This window comes from Thamnophis sirtalis, unplaced genomic scaffold (genome assembly GCF_051295495.1).
Source record: "Thamnophis sirtalis isolate CommonGarterSnake01/CBP01778 unplaced genomic scaffold, rThaSir2_p1.2 scaffold_1, whole genome shotgun sequence".
NCBI lineage: Eukaryota > Metazoa > Chordata > Lepidosauria > Squamata > Natricidae > Thamnophis > Thamnophis sirtalis.
In genome coordinates this window covers 199,546-222,077 of record NW_028261381.1, presented here as the reverse complement: position 1 = coordinate 222,077, position 22,532 = coordinate 199,546, and the positions used below count along the sequence as shown (strand labels likewise).

Below are 22,532 nucleotides of genomic sequence, written 5' to 3'. Positions count from 1 at the left end.
GATTAGCTAAAATAGGACATACGGATTCAGTGTTAATGGGGGATTTTAGAAATAGTAAATGAAATGCCAGTATGTGGTTATGTATTAAATCTTGGTATATTTTATGATGAAGGATGTTTAAATAATTATAGTCAAATGAAAATGGAGATATGATGATGGTAACATGTATAAATATCTGAGTTAAAATACTTGAGTTAATATGAATTATGCTCGATGACTGTGGAAGAGATGCACGAAAGTCTTTTTGTAACCAACTGATACACTTTCTACAGCATGTAAAGAAGGATGTTTGTTTTGAAATTTAAAAATAAGAAAACTTTATTAAAAAAAGGTTCTGTGATTTAATTGTGCCTTCTTTTTTGCAAAGAAAAACTTTGAATTATTTTGCAGTCAGTTTCTGAAGGGACAAGCGAAGGAATTTATTAATATCAGTTGATGTCTCTCCTGATGTGAGCTGGTGAGTTATGCAGGTAGTCCTTGACTTACAATCATTTGTTTAGTGACCGTTTGAAGTTACAATGGTACTGAGAAAAGTGATTTATGACCATTTTTCACACGTATGACGATTTCAGCATTCCCATGGTCACGTGATCAAACGTTTGCGGCTTGGCAACATCCGTGCATTTATGACAGTTGCAGCGCCACGTGATCACCTTTTGCAACTTTTGCCAAGCAAAGTCAACGGGGAAGATAGATTCACTTAATAAACGTGTTGCTAACTTTACAACTGCTGTGATTCACTTAATAACTGCGGCAAGGCCGTAAGCGAGCTATTCCGAAACGTATCATATTAGGGAAGAACTCCATATCCCAGCAACCTTTGCGGTCGCGAGCCGAGAGTGAACGCCCGGTCCCCGAGAGCGAGTGGGCGGAGATATAGGAAACGGACGATAAACTCGCTTTTCTCGCGGGATGTCTTACTCTCGCGGGATCCTTCCTAGCTCTTCTGTCAACAGGTTTCTCTGAGGGGGCGCATGCGCAGATCCACTTTCCTCCTTAACCCTCTCCGGATCTCAATAAAGTTTGCATTCTCGTGATTTATTTTGTTTCTTCTCGTTTTTGTTTCCAAGAGCTTCCGCCTGCTCCTTCCACTTCCGGTTCAGCTGGGGGGGGGTCTCTCTCTGCGTGTGTGTGGGGAGGGGGGGCCGTCTGGGATGGTCCTGGCGGCGGCGGCGGCGGCTGTCCTCGGGAGCGGCGCCTGGATGGTCTTCCCAGGTGAGTGGCGTTGGCAGTGGCCGGTCCCGCCGCGGGGCCCAGCCGCCAGTTTAATCCCTCTCTGCGGGAGCTGGTCGCCGCCCCACCGGCCTTTGTCTGGAGGGCTCCGGCTGTGGCCGTCGGTGTCGGAGCTCCTGCTGGTGGAGGCAGGTTGGTATCCGTTGGCCCAAAGGGAGGAATCGGCTTCGACCTCAGCTGCGGGGATTCCCTTGCCCGGCCTTCCTCTGCTCCTTCCCAAAACCCCGCTGGGCCTGTCGAGGCAATTGGCTGAGACGCTTCCTCCAGTCTTTTAAAAGGCATGGAAAGAGCCCTGCTGGGCCAGGCCCCCCCCCCCGCCTGAGGGCCCAATTTGTTCGTCACAAGGGAGCCCCAGATGCAGATGCAGGGAGAGGAACCTGCAGGGAGCGAAAGTGAAGTCCGCTCATTTCCTTCCTTTGGATTTCTGAGCCAAAATTGATACTTTAGAATAACTGCAGCTTCCCTTCCGATTGTTTTCATTTTGAACCAATTGTTTCCTTCAGTGGGACTGACTTTTAGGTAGATTTACATAGGATTTACACTGTTATATTCTGGTTTCTCCTCTCCCATTTTAAATTATCAATTCCTCAGAAGTTAAGATACGTGTCTAATATTCCATGTTAGAAGGGGAGGGGGGGGCTGACCCCAGAATGAGCTGATTATTTTGTGCATTTATGAAGATTATTTGAGTTCTGAAAACAGTTCTAAACTGCTTACTATTTTAGACAATTCACCTTTTCAAAAACACAAAGCAGCTATAAAATGCATGATTCTAGATGAAAATTGGAATGTTCTGAATTTGGATGTCACAGAGAATTTTTTTTACCCATCAGTAATGTATATTCTGTTAATTATCTTGGCCAAATTGCACACGTAAACGTGGCACATGTAAACGTTGAAATACAGGAAAATCTTACTTTTATTTTCAAAAGGTATATTTTATATTTATCTTTAAAATTAAGATTACTTTGGTTGTAGTGGTCACAGTTTAATGCTGATTGTAGAAATGATTGTGACTTACTGATAAGTAAAGCATTACTGCCCAGAAAAAAAATCTCAGGACTATAAATCACTTCCATCTGATAATTCTAGCTGAATTATATATATTGTTGGTCTAAATCATTGGTGTCCAAACTGGGCTGCATTAAATGAAGAGGGATTGTCTTGGGCTGCATATAAAATATATAGTTAATAATCACATAATTTGTATTTGTATTTTGTATTTTATTATTTGTATGCCGCCCTTCTCCCAGGGGACTCAGGGCGGCAAACAATTCAAGGGGGGAGAAAAAGGGGGAACATAAAAAGACAAAATACAAATAATAAAAGTAGACAACAGTCGCACAACCATACATGTCGAGAGGGGAGGGAACTCATCACCCCCAGGCCTGCCGGCAAAGCCAGGTTTTGACGGCTTTTTGGAAGGCCTGGAGGGTGGTGAGGGTCCGAATCCCTGCGGGGAGTTCATTCCAGAGGGCCGGAGCTGCCACAGAGAAGGCCCTCCCCCGGGTCGTAGCCAGGTGGCATTGGCTGGTAGATGGCACCCGGAGGAGGCCAACCCTGTGAGATCTAATGGGTCTGTGGGAGGTAATTGGCAGCAGGCGGTCTCTCAAGTACCCAGATCCAATACCATGAAGGGCTTTATAAGTTACGACTAGCACCTTGAAGCGTATCCGGAGACTGATAATGTTAAAAGTTTATGATAGCAATAGCAGTTAGACTTATATACCGCTTCATAGGGCTTTCAGCCCTCTCTAAGCGGTTTACAGAGTCAGCATATCGCCCCCAACAACAATCCGGGTCCTCATTTTCCCACCTTGGAAGGATGGAAGGCTGAGTCAACCCTGAGCCGGTGAGATTTGAACTGCTGAACTAGCAGTCAGCTGAAGTGGCCTGCAGTACTGCACTCTACCCACTGCGCCACCTCGGCTCTTATTTATGTTTATGATCTTGTGGGGCCACGTGCAGTCCGTGGGCTGGAGAAGCCTGGTCTAAATAGGCCATTGGTTTGACTTAATATAAAAGTGTGTATGTTTTAAAACATGGAAAAAATAATTCCCATGGACTGAACAGTTTGTCAATAGCAATAGCAGTTAGACTTATATACTGCTTCATAGGGCTTTCAGGCCTCTCTAAGCGGTTTACAGAGAGTCAGCATATTGCCCCCAACAATCTGGGTCCTCATTTTACCCACCTCGGAAGGATGGAAGGCTGAGTCAACCCTGAGCCGGTGAGATTTGAACCGCTTACCTGCTGATCTAGCAGTAGCCTGCAGTGCTGCATTTAACCACTGCGCCACCTTGGCTCTTGTATAGATGTTTGTATAGAATGTTGCCTTTGAAAGAAAAGTAAAACCACTAAAATGACTATTTTCTATTTTAGTTCTTGTGTTTTAGATTGAAGCGAGCACTAATGCTAACGTTGGCAAGCAAACTGAAACGGGACGATGGTGTCAAGGGCTCCCGTACTTCCAACTCCACTCCTGATTCTACTCGGAGAGTCTCAATTAGAGACAAATTGCTTGTTAAAGGTAATAATGCACTTCCCTATTTACGTTTTGTTCATTTTTTATTATAAATTCAACTTCAATGTCACATAATTATCTGAGGGGTTGTTGGTACTCGCTGAGCTTGCTTGTTTTATTACAGATGTTTCATTATCCAAACTAGGTAACGTCATCAGTAAGGAGTGCAGTGTGCTGTCAATTGATCATCCAGGGGCTTGCCTCTCAGTCTTGATGATGGGGGTTATTTTAGAGATTCTTTGCTTTGGCTGTTCGCTGTTGCTGTCTTTGGCAGTTGGTTGATTGGGATATTGTTTACTTGATTGTTGCTTATAATACTTTAACGTATTTCTTGATTTATATTGCTGTTTCATTTGGTGATAGTACATGAAAAAGTAAATAGGCTTGAGTATTGTAATGGAATGTTTCCTATAAATATGTAGTTTTTATTAATTTTTACTGTACTCCACTGTAATCACTATGACTGGATAGTTTGGTTGATTTCTGAATGCTAGAATAGAATAGAATGTTCTTTATTGGCCAAGTGTGGTTGGACACACAAGGAGTTTGTCTTTGGTGCAGAAGATGCTCTCAGTGGACGTAAAAGCTATAAATGATAAATCATGGTCATAATCATCATAAAAATAGATTCATCATAAATCATAAGATACTACACTTAGGGATAGTCATAGGATACTAAATAAGCAATCAACATACATCATACTAGGAAACTAAATAAAACAATATAAATCTTAAAGATACAAGCAAGAAAGTTATAGTAGAAAAGGAGATTGTTAATATCAAAGATGAGAATAAAGTAGTAATATAGCCTTACTTAAATAGTTTGACAGTGTTGTGGGAATTAGTTGTTTAGCAGAGTGAAGGCATGAGGGGGAAAGCTGTCCTTTCGTCTAGTTGTTCTGGGTGTGCAATGCCCTATAGTGATGGCAAACCTTTTAGAGATCGAGTGCCCAAACCACCACCCAAAACCCACTTATTTATCTTGGAGTGCCAACACGACAATTTAACCAGAACATGGAAGTTTTAGTTTAGAAAAACAACTCATATGTGATTAACGTTTTTTCTCTGAAAAAAAAAAACACATAACAGCGCTTTCAATGATACAAACACCTTTTTATTGAAAGGTAAATGTTTGCATTTGGCAGGCTTTTGATTAATTTGACTTTTGCAGTTGTACGCACGCTGATAATTTTTCTAATCATGGCTCATACTTTAAGTTTGAGAGCAACACATGCAGCACTCAGGTCATCTGTTAGTACAGGGGTGTCAAACTGAATTTCAATGAGGCCCCCATTGTGGTTGACTTTGGGGGGCCGGGGTGGGCATGGCCAGTTCCCACTGGTTGCCCATGGTGTGTGAAGGAGGGCAAAGTATGTGGGTCAGAGGGAAGCCTACTCCCTCTCCTTACGTGACCTAGCTTGGTAACCAAAGCATCCTCAGTGATCGGGTGGGAGACCACCAGGAGAGGTCAGGAGGAGGGGGACAAGGGGATGGCAAAAGGCAGCAGGGCTGCTGGTGATCAAGAGCTAAGGCAGGATTTACCTCACACACTTACTCTCTTTCTTTATAGTCTCCTTCTTCCTCCCCCTCTTTCCTTCTTTTTGCTTCCTTGCTCTCTTTCCCCCTTTCTCTTTTTTCTTTGTCTTTCCTGTCCCTTCTTGGATGCTCAAATACAAAAGGGGAAACATTCCTTGCCTTGTGATCAAATGACACTTTTGCTAATAGTTTGTGGCCATTTAAAAGACTGAGAACAAACCAGGCTCAGTTTATTCCATGCTTGCATTTCATGGGGACAGGCTACAGTACAGCAAAACTGTCAAAATGATGGCTCTGATAGTTGATCAAAGCTCCTGTTTTTTATGTGCAACAGCTTTAACAGTTCAGAACGGAGCTAAATTAGTTGCTTTTCTATTACCGTATTTTTCTGAGTATAAGACGCACCAAGGTTTTGAAGAGGCAAATTAAAAAAAGAAGTAGGTAGGTAGATAGAGGGATAGAGAGGAAGAGAGAGAAATACAGTAGGTAGGTAGGAAGAGAGAGAGTGTGTAAATAGGTAGGTAGATAGATAGAGAAATAGAAAGAGATAGAGAGAAAGAAATACAATAGATAGGTAGGGGGATAGAGAAAGTGTGTATGTAGGTGGAGGGATAGAGAGAAAGAAATATATATAGAGAGAAATACAGTAGATAGGTGTTTCTGCTGTCACAGCATTTCATCAATGTAATTCTCATCGATCAGTTAAAGAGCTTTCCAAAAGGGGGGGAAATTTTTTTTGCACTCTGCAAACCTCCCAAAAACGGCTCATTTTTCACGAAAACAAGCCCGTTCCCCCCCCAAAAAAAGGCATGAATAGCCGGGGGGGGGGCTTGCAGAGTGCTCCTCCAAAAACAAGCAAAAAATGTCAGTGAGTTGGAGAAAAGGGGGGGAAGGCTTAAAAACTTTATTAATTGACTTTTACTTTAAAGATGCTATAAAGGTGTAATGTTATTGAAATAGCTAATGAATGCCATTATGTGGTTGTGTCTTTAAGTATGAATGATTTGAGGTAAAAGCATGTTCAAATAATTGTATTCAAATGAGAATTGTGGTACATTGATAGTAAGATATACAGAGATTTTTGACTTAAAATGTATAATCTAATATGAACTATAAGTAATGACTGTGGAAGAAGGGCATAAAAGTTATCTGTAACCAATCGACACGCTTTTTACAAGATGTAATGAAGGATGATTCTTTTTTTGTGTGTTTTTGTTCAATTAAAATAAAAAAAACAAAAAAAGTCTCCCTGCCCCCCACATTGGTGCTTGGGTGAAAAGCTTAGCTAAGGCCCTGGGATGATCCAATCGACCGCAGGAACTCCCTCCAGACCTTAGCCGTGAACTGGACCCCTCTGTCTGAGGTAATTCTTCGAGGTACTCCATGCAGGCGGTAGATGTGTTTCAGGAACAGTTTGGCCAGCTTGTGAGCTGAGGGTAGTCCGCTGCAGGGTATGAAGTGCGCTTGTTTGGAGAACAGGTCTATTACAGTTCAAATCACCATGTTTCCGCCACTTTTCGGCAACTCTACTACAAAATCCATTGTGATCTCCTCCCACAGCCTTGTTGGCTGTGCTACTGGCTGCAACAATCTGGAGGGGGGGGGTTCCTGGTTGCCTCTTCATTGTGGCGGAGATGGTGCAACTTTTCATGTAACTGTCCACATCTTTCTTTATTTTGGGCCACCAGAACTGCCTCCGGACTTAGTGTAATGTCTTTAGGAATCTAAAGTGGTCTGCCGGTTTGGCATCATGGCTCCTCTGGGAAATTAGGGTGCGTAGGGATTCCGGGAGTTTCCATAGAGTTTCATCCCCTTCCATGCAAGGTCATCTCTTTTTGTCAAGATGTGTTGGTTGTTTTGGAACCAAGTGTCTGCTGGCAGTTCAGTTTTGAGTCTCGTGGTTAGGTCGCCTGCTGGTTGGTCATGCCGGTCACAGCGTTGTCGTCTGGTAGCCACTTGGGCAGCTGTTTGGGTAGAGGGAATGATGGCGTCCACCACCTGCTCCCATTTGCATTTGTACTGGGACATGCAGGAGAGGGTATCAGCTAGAAAGTTCTTCTGCCCTGGAATTTGTTTTAGTACGAAGTCGAGGTGGTTGAAATATTGAGCCCATTGGACTTGTTTGGGTGATATTTTCCGTGGGGTCCTAAGAGCCTTCAGATTCTTATGGTCAGTCCAGACTTTGAACGGTTTCTGGCCCCCTTCCAACAGGTGTCTCCAGGTTAGCAGTGTCCATCTCACCGCGAAAGTCTCCTTTTCCCATGTGGCCCATCGTCTCCCTGTGTCTGTGAGCTTGTGGGATGTGTAAGCGCAGGGTTGTGCATGTCAATACCACCCACTGGCGCCTCCTGTCCCAGCCCTGAAAATAGCAGTTCAGGTGAGACCAACTGCCGTTCTACGCATTCTATTTTCAGGCCAGTGCATTTCACTCACTCCCAGTATAGAAATATTGTATTTGAACATTTCTTGAATAGTCTTGTGTGTTTTCCCAGATTCATATAAGCTTCTCAGGCTCCACGTTCCAATTTGTAGTTTTGGGTTTATCATGCTTCTAGCGGACCAGGAGATTCTTAGCACCCCTGCCCCATTTAAGGGGCTCCCATACTCGGGGCCATTGTTAGGTTTGCCACCATTAACATGATCTTCCTGGGAAATATATAGTGCAGTAGTCTTCCCTTTGATTTCTACACCGCTTTGTACATGCTGTCCAAGTGGCTGCCACCACACCGCGTGCTGTTCTTCTGAGGCCGTTCTGACCAATGAGGTCTCCACTTTCAGTCGATACTGACGAGCCAGCTGCAACTCACCAGGCCCGTTGGTCCATGGAAGGTATTTGATTCCTTCCAACCCAACATTATATCATAAACGCTATACTGGGTAGCCCCCCCCCCCAAAATCTGCCACCTGGGGACGGTGCTCTGTGGGGGTTCCAGGCTGCCCTTAAAAAAGAATCCCATCTGCTTGTTTGGTGGAAGAAAGGCAGTATTAGGAATGGGGGGCAGAGGGGGCCGAGGAAAGAAGCCTTAATGCCTGTTTTGTCTGTATATAGAAAATATTTTTTATTCTCTCTCAAAGTAAACAATGGCAATTATATTTTACCTTGTATGATTTGCTGCTTTAATTATTTTAGTTACTGTTTATTTTGTATAATGCTGTTATGACTTATTATACTGATTTGCTGTTTGATTAAAATTATTTTGTCCTTTTAAAATTAAGTCTTTAATGGATTGTTTTATATTGTGTAGCAGAGCTATAGAAAATGTTTCATTGGTTTTTGTTAATAATTGACTACTTATTATAATATAAGCTGAAATATCTTTAACAAAATGGTAAATAAAATTAACATTGACTAATATTATTTTTATTTCATTTTTAATAGAAGTTGCAGAACTTGAAGTAAATTTACCTTGTAAGTATGGTTTTCAGCATATTTTTAAGGAGTATTCAGATCCTCATTTTTCATCCTTATATCACACATTTAAGATAATTGAGGGATATTTAGATAAGCCCTTCTGGAATTGTCATTTGTTGTAAATGTAATTAAGGGAGCTTACCAGGTAGATATTACAATTCTTTTATCCTTAACTCTTTTGGGGGGAAATTGTTGTGTTTCGTTTTTTGCATCTTCCTCCTTAAGGTATCTTGCAAAAAGCTTAACATTTGTCATTCTGATTCATCACATATCAAACATTTCTATTTTAACTGTAAAGGCTTAAACAAAGTGATTAAATATTATTGAAGTTGACATGTTGAAATGTTTATTGCATTTGTATGCCGCCCTATCCCGAGAGACTCAGGGCGGCTAGCAAGCGAGGGGGAAGGGAAATACAAACAAAAGACAAAAAAATGAGTATATTGGCTTTAATCCTGCCTAACATTTCAGGATGTGAAGCTTGCAACAATGTGTTGCATGTTTTACTCTTTAAGATACCCGTGTATGCTCCCACATAGGTAATATATGAAAGCAGTTCACGGCATTTATAAATAAAAGAGTACTCAGATTCCTAAAGGTGACGAAGGGGATTGTTTACATTTTACCAGGTGGAAAACCCATGCTATGAAAACCACAACTAGGACCAGAATTTCTGTTATTAAGCAAGATAGTTGTTAAGTGACTTTTGCCTGATTTTGCAACCTTTTTTGTCATGGTTTTTAAGCGAATTGCTACAATTGTTAAACAGTCAGCTTCCCCCCCATTGACTTTGCTTGTCTGAAGCTGGCAAGGTCACAAGCTGCAATCCTAATCCAAGGATTCTGCATATTGATTGCCAGATGGCCAAATTTTGGTCACGTGGCCATTGGAGTGCGGTGATGGTCATAAGTCACTTTTTTCAATGCTGTTGTAACTTTGCACTGTTGCTAAATGAATGTTTGTAAGTCAAGGTCCGTCATCTGTACTGCTATACGTTGGACCAAAATTCTGGCAATAACTTTAAAAGCCTAAAGCGCTTCGAGGATTGTTTTCTCCGAGTCCCCCTTAACATTCTCAAATGGATGTAAAGAAATCTCAGTCTAGTGATCTCTTTCTGGTTGAGCAGCCCATCTTGCCGGGGCTATAGAAAAATATAGAATTATTTGAGAATTATTGTAAGAGATTTTTTTATTTGCATACGCCTTTAAAATGTTACATTCAATACATATTATTACATATTACAATATTCACATTTTGTTTTGTTTCTATATTTTCAGATCATAAACATTACAAACTGTCAGTTATTTCAGATTTTCATATTTATTTTCAGGTACATGTGAAGTGAACTTTCCTGACCCAAATAAACTCCATTTCTTTCTCCTAATCATAAACCCAGGTAATTAAAATGTATATATGTAGGTCGTGGTGTGTGCGTGTGCGCGCGCGCATGCTTTCAAACTGATATTAATTTTAATTGGCCCTAAGCACAGAATATATTCAAATATTCACCTGCTAAATTGTTTGGCCATTTTTAGGGCTTCATTCTGTATGGTATGAGCAAACTCCACCTAAGAGCTGTGGTGGTGCAATGGTTGGAATGCAATACTGCAGGCTACTTCTGCTGCCTGCCGGCTGCCTGCAATTGGCAGTTCAAATCTCAACAGGCTCAAGGTTGACTAAGCCTTCCATTCTTCTGAGGTCGGTAAAATGAGAACCCAGGTTGTTGGGGGCAATATGCTGACTCTGTAAACAGCTTAGAGAGGGCTGTAAAGCACTGTGAAGTGGTATTTAAGTCTAGGTGTATTGCTATTATTCTGTGGAACTTCCTTCATACTCACTTCCTCATCTTGATAGCAATAGCAATAGCAGTTAGACTTATATACCGCTTCATAGGGCTTTCAGCCCTCTCTAAGCGGTTTACAGAGTCAGCATATTACCCCCAACAACAATCCGGGTCCTCATTTTACCCAACTCGGAAGGATGGAAGGCTGAGTCAACCCTGAGCCGGTGAGATTTGAACAGCCGAACTGCAGAACTGCAGTCAGCTGAAATGGCCTGCAGTGCTGCATTTAACCACTGCGCCACCTCGGCTTTGATACTATTGAGATGTATCAAATCTCTTTTAGAGGTTAGTTTCTCCTATGAGCAGATTTGATGGATAAGCTGGATGGGCTGGTACAGGGGAAATAATTCTTCCACTGATGATATTCTGCATTTATAAAGATAACAGCAGTGACACTGGATTCAACTTCTAAGATGAAGGTTTAACACTGAAATAGTAAAATACATTTATGAGCTTGAATATATTCACAGTACACCTCATTCAAATATTAGATATTTTTAAAATATTTCAACATAAAGTACTTGATCTTCTATTCATTCAGTAAAGAAGATATAATAAATACCATAAAATTTACATTTTACAGTCTATTGTGTAGTTGAAATAAACATAAATGCAAATTTTTCATGTGGAAAAAGCAAGTATATATTCACATTGATTACTACCTCAAATATCAAAAGTTACTATCATATATACCAGATTAGAACATTAGAGAGCTTCTGAGAAGAAACTGTCTTATTAAAACCTCAGACATTTAGTTTGCTTTTCATTGGAAGTGTATGCCTAGATCAAAATACCTCTCTGAGGTCTTCAGAAATAAGGATATAGATACCTAGTTAATTAATTAATTTGCTGTCCAGCTCACTGTAGGGCTACTCTGGGCAGCTTACAACAACAAAATGGAGGAAAATGATAAAAAATGTAAACTTAATAACAGAATAAAACAATGGAAATAAACAGTGTGGAAGTACAGTAATATGAAATTGAAAAGATGGGTGGAGGAGAGCAAGAAGCACAGCGGGGAGGTGGAGCCAGCTAATTAATCTAGTAGCCACCTCCAGCAATGTACTCCCCTATTGGGTCCCCAAGCCAACTGGCACAGCCAGTTCTTCAGGCCCTTGAAGGATAGGAAGGTGGGGAGCAAACCTCACGGCTCTCCTGCATTCCATCGGTCAGAGTTCCTTGACTGAGAGGATCCTCAGCAGGCCTCCTCTGCCAGCACAGGTAGAGTGAGATTCCGTGCAAGAGATCAAACCAGCAGCCTTGGGACCAAGTCACTGGGAGCATCTGCATAAATCAGAGAATTCTGGGAGCGCAAGAAATGCTACCTGAGCTGGGACTCTGTTCCAACCAAAAACTAAAGCAGGGAGCCTACAAGAGAATATCAATTTGCATCTACACAAATCCTGAAAAATCCATGGAGAAATAGGGTAGCACCGTCATGACCTGCAAGTTGTATGTTATCTTTATAATCCTGCCAAGGGAGGACATCCAAACTGATCAGATTCCTAGAGGAGAAAGTGGGAAATTTAGAAGCACATCTACCCACTCTTGAATCTAATCCATGAAAATGAGGAATACCTTAGAAAGATAAAAGTCTGTATTCAAACTAAATGCAGCAAGGAAGAAACTACAAGGAGAAATGAAGCCCTAGAGAAAGACTGATTGCCACGTGTCACTCAGGACAAAAAAAAAACCTCAAGAAGATTGTCCCTGCCACAGGAGCTGAACAGTTGATTTCGTACCCTTCCTCTGGAAGGAAACACACAGGGGTAGGATCTTCATGAACTGTTGTTCCATTGACAGGAAGAAAAAGTAACCCAGACTCTCACGAGGAGGAGGAGTCCGCTGCCCAAAAAAGAAAAAGTCATTTGGTGGTGATTGGTGACTCACTGTTCAGAGGAACAGAAGCACCAGTTTGCAAACTGGACAACCTATCAAGGGAGGTATTATCTCCCAGGTGCAAAGATGAAAGATGTGATAGAGTGGGGCAGGCGGGGCTGACGTCCGGATGAGACCACATGCAATCTTGTAGCTCCAAGATTGCCGTTGATATCTATGCTGCTGGACGGTTCTTTTGAACCTAAACCATCCCAAAGAGACGGTGATAGAGAGGGGCACATCCTGCTGATCTCAGGGATATCGCAAAGTCCCTGTTTGACCCAGGAGTAGCCGTTTCTTGCCGGCACCAGCGAGGCAGCCATATAGCTGCTGAAATCAGGACAGCTCCCGAACGGAAGAAAAACAGAAGAGAAGCGTGTCATTTTGGTGAGATTTCTTCTTCTTCATTAACATCTGAGAGAACACCCTAAAAGACTAAAAATAAAGTTAAAGTTGAAGACAGAAAGTGAATAAGCAGCAAGATTTGGCCAGAAAGTCAAACGGATTGTTTTTATTTTCTTCCTTTTTAAAGTGGGAATTTTTGTTGACCTTTACAACGCCCGTTACTTTTTAAACTGGATTGGTTTTTTTTCCTCTTCCTTTTTTTCTTTTAAATGCTGACATAAACATTTTCTTATTGACTAAGACCTCTTTCTCTCTACTTTTCTCTTTCTAATGTTTTATTGTTTTCCTTTTCTTTATGGATTTTTTTAGTTTTCCTTTGAATCGGGGAAAAGGAAGTGTCTAGTGCTAAAAAATGAGGCTTTGAAGCATTGTTTTCTCTCCATGTGTGTTTTGAGAAAAAAGTCCCTGAGGCAGCTGATAATGGGGAAAGCAGGTGAAGATTCTTTCTTGAGGTGCTTTCCTGGGATATCATCAGTTAATGGAGGCTGGACTGAAAGGGAGCTTGGCACTTTAAAGCTATAAGTTTGTTGTGACCTTGGAAAAAGAGAACTGACAACTCTATCTGGAACTTAGCATAAGAACCTCAGTAGTGGCTGTGATTTCTTTTTCTATTTACCTTTATTTTTTTATTTTTCCCACTGCATTGCTTCCCCCTCAGACTTAGTTATTTTTAGCCGATTAGAGGCTTTTGGCAGCAGAAGCCTAGTGTCTTTTTGCTCCCCCCCACTTCTCTCTCTTAGCTCAATCTTTTTTATTTTTCTTAAAGCAACCGTGTTTCTTCTCCTTTCCTTTTTGATAGATATAACTTTCTTTTTCTCTCCTTTTCTTTTCTCTTTTTTCTCTCTTTTTCCTTTTGGATTTTTGATTCTGATTTTATACGATACTGAATTGGATTAAGTTAAAAAAGAATCTGAAGATCATAACGGCCTTTTTTCCCCTCTTACTCTTCCCATTTTTATTGTGACTGATCTGCTAAAATCTTTTGCCTTTCCCCCCTTTTTTCATTTTTTCTTTTTGCAAAAATCGGGAACCAATTGGATTAGAGCTCATCAGAGCCTGAAGTTTTTTCCCCCTTTTTCTCCTTTTTCTGTTTTTCTCCCCCTTTTTTGTTTTGTTTTTATTTTAGGATCATTTTGGATTACAAATACCCTCCACATAAACAGATTAAGGAATAGAAGAACCCAAAGATTTTGTACTTCCCAGCCAATAAAGCTCATTAACTTGGTGGAAATGAGTAAAAAGATAACGACCGTCAGCTCTTCAATACCAACTTCCTCTTCTTCACCATGTGGAGGGCAAAGATCAATCCAGACCATGTTGCAGCAGGAAAAAGACAAAGAAGGGGCACTACAAATGATTTTGCAAGGGATCCAAAAGATAGAATTAAGAACCGAAAATATTGAAAAGCTAACAGAAAAAACAGATGAGAAAGTAGAGAACATCCACCAAGTGATGATGAAATTTGAAGATAGATTCCAGAAAATTGAAGAAAAAGATGAAGAAAGAGACAAGAAAATTGGAGATATTGATAATCAATTAAGTATGGTCGAAAAAGAAAGGATGGGAGATTGACAGATCAGAATTCTACCTCAGATTCCAAACACAGAAGAAAAGGAAGAGAACTTGGCATAGATAATGATAGAAATTCTCACAGGCGCCTTGGAGATAACCAAAGAGAAAATGATGGATGGCATAGACAAAGTGTATTGAGTCTTTACAAGATATGCAATGAAAAGCAAGCTCCCAAGAGAAGTCTGCATAAGATTTATTAAGAAAACAATTAGGACACAAATATTACAGATGGCAAGAAAAAAAACATTGAAATACAAGATTACAAAATACTAAGAATTGGTGGTCTAAATATCAAAAATGGTTGACTCACATCACACATCTAAGCAAAACTGAAGTACAATCTATTTTTCCTTTTTTTAAAAAAATCTTAATTCTAAGATTTGTATTACTGTTTTCATCGTGACTGTTTTTTAAACCAGTGGCAAAGAGCTCTCTCGCAAGCTGAACTAGAATTCGATTGGTGGGGTTTCCTGCCCCTAACAACACCATGCATGATCTCCCCGCCCACCGACCATTTTAAAAAACTTTTCACAAGCCAAGCCGGTCGGTTAAGACGCTGGTGGTGTTGGGGGGGGCGGGCGACTGAAGCGGTGCGCCCCCCTCTCCTGGGAGGAAGGCGGTGATTGGGGGGGAGCATGGTGACGTTGCTTAAAGGGAAACCCACAGTTATTTCTAGGTTTATTTGGGTAAACCCCAGGGGGAGGTACCACCCACTTTGGGAACCACTGATGTAGATGGACTTTAAATAATACTATATTAAAAGAAAAGGATTTTGTACAGAAAATGGAGAAATAATTGGCGTTGTTCTTCAAAGAAAATAAAAAAGAGGACACATCAATGCAGAATCTCTGGGGCACAATGAAGGCCTCTGCTAGAGGCTTGATAATAGACTATACAAGAAAAAGAAATATTAAGGAAAGACAAACTTTTAAAATACTGGATGATGACTACAAGAGACTTGAAAAAGAGCTTCAGAAGGCCCCACAAAAAAAGGATATTCAAGTAAAAAGGGGTACAACTAAATATAAAATGGGGCTAATGGAAAAGGAGGAATTGGCACCAGAAATTAGAAGTGCTAAGAATTATTTTGAAAATGCAAATAAACCAGAGAGATGGCTAGTGTATAAATTGGGGAAAAAAGAGAGAATCAAGAAAAATATTGCAACTAATAGATGGCCAAGGGCAAATTTGTTATGGAAACAGAGAGAAGAAAAAAATTATACAAGAATACTATGGGAAATTATATGAACAAGAGAAGATAGAGGAGGAGAGAGTTAAACAATATTTGCAAAAAGCAAATATACCTCAGATAACTAAAGAAACTGAAATGATGCTAGAAGGTAATATAACGATGATGGAATTTGTTGAAGTCCTTAAAAAACAAAAGCTCCAGGCCCAGATGGACTACCAGTGGAATTTTATAAGACTTTACAGGAATCGTTGTATCTCCCATTGTTAGAAGTTATGAATGAAGCCATGTTAAAGGTGAAGATACCCAAATCTTGGTCTGAAGCATATATAACACTGGTGCCAAAGGAGGACACTGACCTACAGCAAATTAAGAATTATAGACCAATTTCCCGGCTAAATTCAGATTATAAAATATTTGCTTCAATACTGAAAGACTCCAAAGATACTTAATAACTTTATTCATCCTAATTAAAATTGATTTCTGCCAAAGAGACATGTTAAAGATAATATGAGAATAATCCTGGACACTTTGGAATACTATGAGGCACATCCTGAAAAACAAATGGCGTTGATATTCTTAGACGCTCAGAAGGCCTTTGATAATGTGAATTGGCAATTTATGTTGCTACAGTTGGAACAGATGGGCTTTGGCAAGAAATTTATTCAAATCATACAAACCATATATCATAAACAAACAGCAAAGATAATGATAAATGGAGAATTGACAGATTCGATTGATATTGGGAAAGGGACAAGACAAGGTGTCAGCGTTCCAAATATCATGCAGAATTGAATCAGAGTCCAAGGCAGAGCTATCCTTAAAGTTCCAATTTAATAAGACAGACATGTTGGCACATCTGTGGAAAACCCCAAATCTAAAAACTTCCTGGGATTTCACCCAGTTGAAAGTTCATGATCTTATCCCCACACCCATAAATCCAACACATGGTCCAATCTTCTTCAGCCACGCTGGCATTTCCACCCATCTAGTTCCGGTCAGATGCAGAGGAGTGGAGACAAAAGATGACCTTGGCTTCTAGAAAAGAATGACAACAATACATTCCACCATTCTACTCCTTTCTATTCCCCCCTCCCAACTACTACACTAATGAAACAGCACAGTGAAATAAAAGAGTGTGGCAGACCAAAGATCCAAAAAGGAATATAATTGCAGGCCTGACACAACGTTGCCCACTATCACCCTTGTTGTTTGTGTTAACGTTAGAAGTCTTAAATAGAAACATTAGAGAAGACATAAAAGGAATGGAAAATTAAAAAGAAGAATACAAATTGCAAGCATTCGCAGATGACCTAGTTTTCATTTTAGAGGATCCATTGCAAACCACACCTAAAATAGAGGAATATGGAAAAGTAGCAGGTCTGAAAATAAATAAAGACAAAACAAAGATTTTAACAAAGAACAGAGTTATTATAAACTTAAATAACAAATTACTATAGACTGGCCAAATGGGAAAACTTACAACTATCGCTAATAGGAAGAATATCAACAATTGATGAATATACTACCCAGGATTTTATATTTGTTCCAGACAATTCCAATTAGGTTAGGGAAAGATTTCTTTGAAGACCTTAACAAAATAGTACTGAAGTACATTTGGCAGGGAAAGAAAACGAGAATGAAACTTAAATTGTTACAAGATGCTAGAATAAGAGGAGGATTTGGCCTACCTAACTGGGAGTTATTACCAGGCAACAAGCTTGATGTGGGTTAAGGAATGGATAACGTTAAGAAACCCTTAGATTATTGACCTTAGAAGGTCATGATTTGTTGTTGGGTTGGCACGCTTTCTTATGGTATAAGGGAACTGAAACATGGGGGTATTTCAGAAGGCATTACATACGGGAGGCCTTGTTATTCAACTGGGAGAAGATTAAAAGGCAACATTTAAAATTTCAGTCTGGTTGTCAACTATTGAAGCATTTTCATATTCAGTAATATACAAAAAGGAACAGTTAGATATGGTGAAATATTGAATGCCAAGGGTGAACTTAAATCTATGCAAGAATTAGAAGAACAAGGTATAAGAATGAACTGGTTTTCATACACGCAAATACATTCTAGATATGATAAAGATTTTAAAATAGAAGGTTTTTATGATAAAATGACTGACTTGGATACAGTTCTGACAGGTACTGATGAAAAGGTGATTAAAAAATTATATGGATATTAGAGGTTAAACTAGAAGAAGAACAAGTTAAAGAATCTATGATTGCTTGGGGGGGGATTTGATCATGGAATTGATTTAGAGAAATGGCAAAAATTATAGTCACAAAATTATAAAATGACAATGTCAACAGCATATAAAGAAAACTTGTATAAGATGTTTTACAGGTGGCACTTACCCCCGCCAGAATAGCAAGAATGTTCAAGGACAAATCAGAAAAATGTTGGAAATGTCATCAGATATCGGGTTCATATTACCATATGTGGTGGACATGCGTAGAAGCTAAAAGATATTGGACTAAAATCCACACTTGGTTGGAAAAAATGACTCAGAAACATATAGACTTTAAACCTGAGATATTTTTATTGGGAATATTACCAGAAATATACAATAGCGACTTGAAATATTTGATTGTAAACGTGTTAACGGCAGCTAGAATTGTATTTGCAAAAAATTGGAAAAATGAAAAAATACCAAGGCAGGAGGAAGTTATTCAGAAAATAATGGAAGGTGCTGAAATGAGCAAATTGACATTTGAAATTGAAGAACAAGAAGATGAACAATTTTATAAAGCATGGGATTTATTTTACCAGTGGTTAGATTAAAAAAACATGGAAATGAAAAACGGGGAATTTTTATAATATAAGAATAATAGAATAATACAGATAACAATACAAAGGTATATGATCATTGAAGATTTAGGATGATGTAATGAATTGTTATAATATAAATGAATCCAATATCTAGAATATTTCGTTCAAAATGAAGGAATAATAATTATAGTCAAATACATGATATACGATGATAATAATGTGTACATATACACCAGATTGATAATTTGTGATTTTATATACAATTTAAAGTGAGGACTATGGAAATGATGCACAAAAACTTTGCAACCAAGCGACATGCTGTATGTGATTGAAGAAGGTTCTATGTGTTATGTGTTGTCTGTCCAAAAAAGAAAAATATTCTTTTTAAAAGAGAGAGAGAGAGAGAGAGAGAAGGAAAAGGAACAAGAAATTATATTCACCGATTTTTTGGGTTTGCGGAAATACCACTCCATGAAAATATAAATTAAGAGCTGGAAGAGACACCTGCAACAATAGAAAAAGGAAGAGAGGAGGAGAGGAGAGGGAGGGGGAAGGAGAAAAGGAGAAGGTAGGAAAGGGAAGAGGTAGAGAGAAGTAGGGGAGAGGTAAGGGAAGAAGGAAGGGAAAGGAGAGAAGGAAAGAAGAAAGTAGAGAAGAGAGGAAGGGAGAGAAAGGAAGAGAGGAAAGATGAGAGAAAAAAGGGAAGGAAGATAGAGGAAGATGGAAGGGAGAAGGAGAGAGGGTAGGAAGGAGAAGAGGATGAGGGGAGAGGTAAGGGAAGAAGGAAAAGAAAGGAGGAAGGAAGGAAATATAGAAGGGAGGGAGGGAGAAAAGAAAGGGAGAAGAAGGTGGTGTCAAAACAGGCGAGGGATGGTAAATAAAGCAACCCAAATGGAATATTATAATTCTATAAATGGAATGACAAATGTATAAATGTATATATAAAAGATGTGACAGAGAAGCTTATCCAAATAATTAAGCCCATTAATTGTTATTCCTTTCTCTTTCATGTTGGGATGAATGATACAACAAAACAATATGATGAATGGCTAAAGGAACTTGTTAGGTTTAGCCTAATGGAGAGAATGTTCAGGGGAGACATAGCGGAAGTCCTCTAATACTTGAAAGACTATCACAGGGAAGAGAGCGTCAATTTATTCTCCATAGCACATGAAGGCAAGACAAGCAATGGATGGAAGCTCATCAGAAATAAGGAATTTCCTAATAATAAGAACAATAAATCAATTGAACAACTTGTCTCCCTGAGTTGTGGGTGCTCCGTTACTGGAGGTTTTCAGAAAATATTGGAAAATCTTTTGACTGGGATAGTATAAGGACACCTGCCTTGGGCAACAGGTTGGACTAGAAGACCTCCAAGTTCCTTCCACCCCTGCAACTCTATGATTCTAGTTTTGCTCTGGTCCTGAGTGTGCACCTCAGTTATTATATTAGGGAATATCAGTGGAGCTTTCTGGATGTTGTAGAAATTGTTGTAGAAACTAAACAAATAGTTACTAGTCAAAAAGCTAATTTGAAAATACCTGAACTGTGATCTATGAAATTTGGCAAGTTTCATCCCCTTACAATATTATGCAGCCACCCAGCAAATGCTGACTTGCCTTGGTTAAACCAAAAATAAAATAATAATCCAAAAGTTATTGGTTACCAAAAAGTCCATAGGATGGTAGAATGCCAATTTATCTTCAAAACGAGTGAATTGAAAAGTGAAAAGATTTTAGTATTTTAAAACTGAAATTCTAAAAGAGTACATTTTACAGGTAGTCCTCGACTTACAATCATTCGTTTAGCAATTGTTTGAACTGCACTGAAAAAGTGACTTGCAGTAATAGCACTTTCATTTAGCCTTATACACCATTTCATAGTGCTTTACTCTAAGCAGTTTACAGCATATTGACCCCAACAATCTGGCTCCTCATTTTACTGACCTTGAAAGGATAGAAGGCTGAATCAACCTTGAGCCAGTGAGAGTCAAACTGTTGGCAGTCAGCAGAATTAGCCTGCAATATTGTATCCTAACCACCGGGCCACCATGGCTCTTACGACCATTTTTCACCCAACGATTTCAGCATTCCCACGGTCACTTTTATTGTGGTTGAATCGGGTGAGCAGGTAGCCTTGCAGGGAACAATCACATATAAAGTGCTATCTCAGACTGCTTCAAAACTCTTCGAATTTGGTACTCAACACATTTTGAGGTGCAAATGTTGTCCCAATATTCTTCATTACTGGCACAACATTCCAGAATCCCAGAAACAATTAATGATGAGGACCGAAGTATCACTGTACCTAACTTCAACAGCAAACAATAGCATCAAGTTATAGTCCTATCACAGGTCCCTCAGATGTGCAATCCTGTCTAAGATGACTACCAATTGTCAGATCCAGACTAGCTGGTGCATTGCTAGAACTCATGTTGCTTCATTTTTATACTTGACTCCCTCAGAAAGCCAAACCTGTCTAACTCCTTTAATCTTCCTCATAGAACTTGGTTTCTAGGCTCCTTATCTTGGTAGCTATCCTTTGAAAGGAGCCCAGGTTTCAGACTGCAGTGGCAAGGACTAGTTATATTAACAGTGTGTGATATCTAGATGCGGTGTTTGTATTCAATGTGGCCCAGGATTGCAATGGAGCTTTTCCCTATAATATTGCATTGCTTTTTTGGGTTCAGTGGTCCCCTCATCATCTTTTTACATGGCTGTCAACAAGTCAGACCTTCCCATTTCAAATAACCATTCCCTTTTTTTCTGACAGGGTTTAAGACTTTACATATAACAGAATAACAGAGTTGGAAGGGGCCTTGGAGGTCTTGGTAAAGCAGGAAACCCTACACCATTCTGGAAAAATGGCCATCCAACTTCTTCTTAAAAACGTCTAGTAATGGAGTGCCACAACTTCTGGAGGCAAGACATTTTTTTTGATTAATTGTTCTCACTGTCAGGAAATTTCTCCTTAATTCCAGTTTGGCTTTGATAAGCTCCCCTCTGGCTCTTGCCCTTGGTGCTTTGGAGACTAGATCAACACTGTTTTCTCTGTGGTAGCCCCTCAAATATCGGAAGACTGTTGACATGTCACTCCTAGCCCTTTGTCAGACTAGGCACACTTAGTTCCTGCAACTGTTCATCATACAGTTTAGCCTCCAGTCACCTAATCATCTTTGTTACCCTTCCCTGCACTGTTTTTGAAGTCTCAATATTTTTTAATGTCATGGTGACTAGAACTGGATGCAGTATTCCAAGTATGATCTTACCAGAAGAGTATAAAGCGGTACTAACATTTCTTGTGCTCTTGATATTGTTCTCTGTTGATGCAGCTTAGGACTGCATTGGCTTTTTTGGCAGCTGCAGCACTTCTGGCTCATAGTTAAGGGGGAGTCCACTATGACAGCTGGATCCTGTTCACAATCACTACTATTCAGTGAGGTACCACCTATTCTCTCTACCTGTTCATTTGGTTTTTCTTGCCTAAGTGAAAGACCTTACTTTTGTCACCACTGAATTACATTTTATTGGATAGAATTTAATGTTCAAGTGTGTTAACATCCTTCTATATGTTGAATCTATCTTCTAAAGCGGGGGTCTCAAATTTCCGGCCAGCAGCTGGATGCACCAGGTGCTGGCCATGCCCATCCCCGTTTTAGAGAAGGGGGGGGAAGTCATGATACACATGATGACAATATGATTACATAAGTTTGATACCCCTGTTCTAAAGCATTAGTATTGCTCCCCCCACTTGTTATCATCTGCAAATTTGATGAGTTTACCTTCTATCCCCTTATCTAAATAACTGTGAAGATGTTGACGAATATTGGGTTTAAAATATCACCTTGAGGTACTCCACTGCATTTCAATCTTGAGTACCCCAATTATTGTTGAATATCTTCCTATTGGATTTTACTCAGAATTCAACTCTATTGATATAATATTGAATTGTACAATCCCTGTTAAGATCAAATGCAAGTTTGATAAGCATCTCTTCTCTTTCATTTAGGTCATTTATAATTGTTTTGGGTTAATAATTTTTCTTTTGGAGCTCTCCAAAAGAAGGAGACTACATCAAAGGAGACATTGTTTATATAGTTCTCTCTAAACCCCCTTTTGTCCAAAAGGATACTCAGAAGCATAAATAAGCATCAAATGGA

The 22,532-nt window shown here is 39.7% G+C and overlaps 1 protein-coding gene across 4 annotated transcripts in view; it reads left to right on the top strand.

Annotated features, from left to right (window-relative positions):
• Positions 1 to 981: 981 nt before the first annotated feature.
• UBE2F (ubiquitin conjugating enzyme E2 F (putative)) overlaps positions 982 to 22,532 on the top strand; it is a 68,131-nt gene continuing 46,580 nt past the window's right edge. Inside the window, exons 1-4 of one of the 4 annotated variants that reach the window (XM_087706181.1) lie at positions 984 to 1,215; positions 3,616 to 3,763; positions 8,673 to 8,702; positions 10,036 to 10,101. In XM_087706181.1, coding sequence (XP_087562307.1) covers positions 3,646 to 3,763; positions 8,673 to 8,702; positions 10,036 to 10,101 — 214 coding nt within the window. In that variant the 5' untranslated portion in view covers positions 984 to 1,215; positions 3,616 to 3,645. Of the gene's footprint in view, positions 1,216 to 1,248; positions 1,366 to 3,615; positions 3,764 to 8,672; positions 8,703 to 10,035; positions 10,102 to 22,532 lie in introns of those variants that run through there. The other 3 variants (XM_087706164.1, XM_087706173.1, XM_087706190.1) reach the window with 3 other exon arrangements.